The 5,605-nt window shown below is 48.2% G+C and overlaps 1 protein-coding gene across 1 annotated transcript; it reads right to left on the reverse strand.

Annotated features, from left to right (window-relative positions):
• Positions 1-3,303: 3,303 nt before the first annotated feature.
• LOC100903363 (uncharacterized) lies at positions 3,304-4,998 on the reverse strand. The gene has a single exon (XM_003741988.1). The coding sequence runs from the start codon at positions 4,996-4,998 to the stop codon at positions 3,304-3,306; it is 1,695 nt and encodes a 564-aa protein (XP_003742036.1).
• Between the last annotated feature and the right edge of the window lie 607 nt (positions 4,999-5,605).

A 5,605-nucleotide genomic window follows, 5' to 3' on the forward strand; every position in this document is an offset into this window, starting at 1 on the left:
AGTTAACTCGCTGGTATCCAACATGGAGAGCGTTCTCTCTTATTCGAAGAATAGTAAAGATCTCTATCAGCTGATACTTGAAGATGAGCCCCTACCTCCGACTCCGGTTATCACACGGTGGGGAACATATTTGAACACTGCGCTGCACCATCACAAGAACATTAAGAAGATCGAATTGTTCGTGACGAAAATCGGAGCGAAAGAAGCCGATTCGAAAACGTTGAAATCACTCCTCCTCGACCCGGAGCTGCAGAACGAGCTCGACCAGATAGCTCAATTCCAAAACATCCCGAAAGCTATTGAAGAGCTTGAGTCTAGGTCAAATTCCATGGAGGATCAGCTCGCAATATTGCGCTCAGTCAGGTCCAGTTTGAGCGGCGTTTTTGCCAGTCGACTCGACGGGATTCTTGACAGGAACCGTGATTTCAAACGCATGACCGAGATTCCCCACGAAGACTCCGATTTATATTAATTTGCTGTACTCTCGAATGCTGAGGTTGAAAGATCGTTTTCGATGTACAAAAACTCGTTGTCTGATCGGCGTCATAGATTGACGGAGCCGAATCTCAAACGCTATATGTCGATCCAATTCAACTCAGATTTGTTGATTGAGGCATAAATTAAGTCAAAGAACCGCACCGAAGATTCTAACGTGTTTTTCCTTTCGGAATAGTGCATCGAAAAGTCCGGTTTTCTTGTCCGGTTTTCGGTGTGTTGTCCGTCCGATTCGTGTCCGGTTTTCGGCAAAAAAATGTCCGGTTAAATAGGAACTCTACTGATGCTTCTCGGAAAGGTGACGGCGACGCTTTTCGTCGCCGTGCTCGTATATGCTTGCATCAAGTTGCAAGCCGCCGTCGGTAATGCTATGTTACTGACATATTTGTATAAATTTTTACTTGCCATTTTTAATATCTTAATGCAATAAATGGTGATGTGTTTCTAATCGTGGATTTCTAATTCATTTTCGCAGAAGTCGAGCTGGCTGTCCACGGGGTGAGCACAACTCGTGAGGACATCACTCCCATGTCCTCAGTGCTGTCGACACTCGTGGAGACTGGGCTCCTCAGCCGGCAAAAGCCGAAAGGTTAAGAACTTCCGTTTGTCCACCATGACGTGTCGAAGTCTGGAAATGCACCAAGTGTGCTTCAGCGTGGTGGAGAACGCGTGCGTTCTCAGGTATCAGGGAGCCACTGTTCAACCCCGTGGTGTGCTTAAGGCCACCCGGGTGCGATCAAGCTCCCTTGACAAGATCACTTCGACTCTCGGCACCGTTAGCTATTGTATAAATAAGAATTGGTATTATGAGACCTGATTTGGATCGTTTTCTCTATGGTGTTTGTCGGTTTTCGGGTAATTCACTGGTAGTAGCTTGCACTGGTGGTTGTTTCTCACTGGTCCAGTGTACCCGACCCTCGCGAGCACTCGCCCCCATGCAGTCCGTCCTCAAGCGCACCCCGCCCGATCTGCTCCAAATGGTCTTTGAATTTGGCCATGCGGTTTAGGGTGGCTTTGTTAGAAGACCGGTCTCCGAACGATCTGTTCGCTCAGGAGACTTTGTTCGAGTTCAATTAGTTGGACATGCGTTGTTTGGATTCATTCGGACATGGGTCAGTTTCATGGTTTGAGGGGAGAGACCCGGACCGTGCTTCGTAGTTTTTCGGTCGCTCATGCTTGGGTTTTTCCTCTGATCTCGAGTACTCTCCGCTCCAGTCACCACTCTTTCCCTCGCTATTGTTTAGTATAAAAGACATGCTGTTTTTGATCTCATTCACTCTACCCCTAGCCTCCGAGTTCTCCGTGCTCAAGATCACACAGTGACCCAGCGTGTTCAGCCATCAATCCCCGATCTCATCCAGATTCCCCATCCCTTCAACATGTTCATCGGTACCGGAGTCGACAAGGAGACGTCAGAAGCCCTTGCCCGTAGCAGGGAGCTTAATCGCGGTCTCCTGAAGCTCTTCTGTGAACACAAGCCCTCCGATGGAGAAAGACAACTTCTGGATATTCAAAGACTCATTGACGAACTAGAGTTTTCTGGTGGGAAAACCCGTGAAGAAGCCACCGCCGAAGCCATTGAGAAATGGCAAACTTTCAACGCAGAGATGAAGGATGTGTATCTCGAAGGGAATCTATTCTATTGGCTTGATCTTCCACTAGGAGATGAGGAGCGCGAGGAGGAGCGCAATGTGGCGCGTCTCTGCATGCTCAAACTCCTCAAAACTCGTAGGAACCACCGGATCGAGGTCGGTGTGCTGAAGGGACTTCTGCATGACGCGCAGAAACGTGTGGCTGAACTGGAGGAGGAGAAGAGAGGGTCTTCCTCAAAAGATTAAATGGTGACCTGTTCACCAACAGGTTGCGGCTCCACCGGTGAATCCACATCCTCCGTCGTTGGACGGTAGGGATTATCTTCGGCGGGCTCAGGTACTCTTTGATACCTAGCTCGCAATCTGTTATTTAACTTCCATTTGAGGTATATACTTGTTAAGAGTGTCGCAAATAAAATGTCTGCAGTAGTGATTACTTTCCAAACCACGCAGTCTTCTTTTACAATTGGTTTGGGAGGGATTGGTCTCTGTCTGTACCAGATCCATAATTCTCTGCCCCCTAATGTGGCTTGGACTTCGGAGATGCAAGGTGTCTCATCGTCAGCATTGTTCTGACACACCGTAGTGCTCACGCACTGTACGTGAAACATATCTCCGATTGATTTTCTTATGAGACATGGTTGACCACGTGATTTGCATTCATCACCACAATCATTGTATGAAAAAAATCCGTGAGTATAAGCTATGAGGGTTAATATGATGAGTGCTATTGTTAGCCTCATGCTTTCCAGACTGTTAGACCGGATAGCTCACGCTGTTTCAGGAATACCGATTTGTTGAGTGGCTTGGTCAGCCAGTCGGCTCGCTGGTACTCCGTCGGTATGTAGGCAATATCGATGTCTCCTTTGTCGTAGTGGTCTCTGATGAAGAAGTATTTTAGTTCGATGTGTTTTGTTCGTCTATAGAACTGAGGATTTTTGATGAGCTTGATTGCTGCTTGATTATCCATTTGAATTGTAAGTTTTCCTTCTTCGCCTAATTCTCTCAATAGTTTGGTTAACCATTGGTAGGGCTGGGCATTCATCGCGGCATTTTTTCCGGAAATTCGCGCATCCATCGCGGCATTTTTCCGGAAATTCGCGCACCCGACAAAAAAATGCAGAAATTCGCGCACTTATTCGCGGCTCGTGTTTATTTTTAGATTTACAACAGGTTAATTTATGTACAGTCTTAGTATCTTACAAGCACAATAAATTCAGATTCCCTCATTGTTATGATACAGCATGTTATACATACTGAGGTTTCCACTTTTTATACAACGTCTGTCGTCACGGAGAACCCCAGAGTACTGACTGAAGGATCGCTCCGCGGCGACACTGTTAACCGGCACGCTCAGACAACTGAGAGCGATGCCGGCCAAGTTCGGAAATCTGGGTGCTGCATTTACCCAGAACTCGACTGGATGCAAGGACGCTCTAAGCTCTTCCGGGCGTGAAAGATACAACTGGAGCTCCGCTTTGGCTAGGTTGTCGTCCTCGAACCATCTCACGTTCTTGATGACGAACTCAGCAGGAATCTCAGTTGTACTCAGGTTGGACGGATCGAAAACACGGCAGGCACGAAAAAAGTCAGCGGCCGGTTGCCTGAACTTGGCCGTAGCCTCCCCCGAAAGATAATTTCGCAATCTTTCAGCAGATTTTTGGAGCGCGATCCTGGTAACTTCGAGGTTTCCTTCATGAGCCGCAAAAACTTCCAACCATTCGATGAGCAGGGCCATGTCTTCAGAAACTAGGTGCGCGCTCACTTCGTTGCTTTCATACTTCGTTAAAGCTTCCATGATACGAGGGGCGTATTCCCTCAACTGGGCTAGCTGAGTTTCGACGCAAGGGGAGGCGCAGAGGTCTCTTGTTTCCGAAAGCGAACTGCTCGAGCTCCCTTCCATTTCTTTGGTGAAAAACTCGTGGTAATTCTCAAGATACTCCGCGTGGAAAAGGGCTGCCCGGAACCAACTATTCCATCGGGTAAGGACTGGAACTGGAGGGAGCTTTTCGATTTTCCCGTTATCCCTCAGAAATTGTTTGAACCTTGCTTTCCGAGCCGGGCAAGCCGTGAAGGCTCTCTTGATGCTGCAGACAAGCTTATTCACCGTGCGAAACGACGAGACCCACTCTTCGCAAACAAGATTCAAGAGGTGAGCGGTGCAAGTCACATGGGTTCCGTTGAGGAAGATGTACTTCAATGAATCTTTCCAAGCTTTGTTCATATACGTAGCATTGTCTGTTACGAAAGCACTAACGCGTAAGGGAGAAATCTCGTATCTTTGCAAAATCTTCAGGACCGCATCGCTGACCGTTTTGAAATTTGTACTTTCCAAAACGTTGCATTCGAGGAGAAATGCCTTCAACGTTGGCTCTTCGACCTCTTCACAACATGGAATCGCCAGAACGTTGAGGATGTAACGATCCTCTCTGTCTGTTGTTTCGTCGCAAACGATCGCGACGGATCTACTTCCTCCGAGAAGTTCCTTCAAGTTCCTGACGTGGACATTGAATGCTTTCGGAAGGTAATTTCGACGAAGATTGCTCGCCCAAGGGATGACCCCGCAAGACTTCATATTCGATTGGAGGAACATCCGCAACTTCGGATTATCGAGGGTATGCAACGGGATGTTAGCGGCCGCAAAAGCTTCAACGAGACTCACAAGCGTCGATTCCTTCTCTAGCTCTGCTTCACTTCGTTGGCCGAGAGCTTCACTCAGACTGACCTGAAGCTTAGCTTTCTTCGATAGAGACTCCTCCAAGGACTTATATCTTCGTTTGCGACCCTGGGTCTCAAGGTGTTTACCGCAGCTGTCTTTCCTCGTATGGTCCACAGCGATATTACACGTGCTACAAAACAGGCGATCCCCCGATGCATGGAATTGATTGTCTGCGAACTCTTTCGCCCGCATTTCGGGGGTCACATGTATGGCCGTTCTGTTCCTTCTTCTCGGAGCGCTCATAATTCGGATGGGGTGGCGCTCGGAAGCGCGGTCTCTTTTATGATCTGCCGCGGAGTAGCCTTATCGGGGGGTCGATTCGTCTCCGAGGCGAGGTTCCATAATCGAATCTTCAACTTACGGTCGGCTCACACAAATGGTCACACGGAGTATCCTACATTTAATCTCGCGGAACTTCCGAGATCGTTCGATTTCACCATCAGATAGCGCTCGCGATTCCTCTGCGTTGTTGACACGGCGAACGTTTCGATCGTTTCTCTGGCCTCGCCGAACGCACACTTGGCGAACATTTCCGACTTGCGCGGCGTCAAGAAGCGCGGACAGACACTCCGCCGATTGCAATCAGTATCGTTTCGCATCTAGTTTCGAAGCTTCTACATTGTCTGCTCGAGCTCCTCCGATACCAAGGTACAAGGAAAATGACTTCAGAGTTGATTAGAGCGTTAAAAAATAATTTCGAATAGAAACACGGAAATTCGCGCACCCGACAAAAAATGCAGAAATTCGCGCATTTATTCGCGCGTATCGCGCGCGCGATGAATGCCCAGCCCTAATGATG

This window comes from Galendromus occidentalis, unplaced genomic scaffold (assembly GCF_000255335.2).
Source record: "Galendromus occidentalis unplaced genomic scaffold, Mocc_1.1 scf7180000077249, whole genome shotgun sequence".
Taxonomy (NCBI): Eukaryota; Metazoa; Arthropoda; class Arachnida; order Mesostigmata; family Phytoseiidae; genus Galendromus; species Galendromus occidentalis.

Excerpts from the sequence above, each read along its gene's own strand:
- LOC100903363 (XM_003741988.1), bottom strand. The coding sequence starts at position 4,998 with ATGCGGGCGAAAGAGTTCGCAGACAATCAATTCCATGCATCGGGGGAT.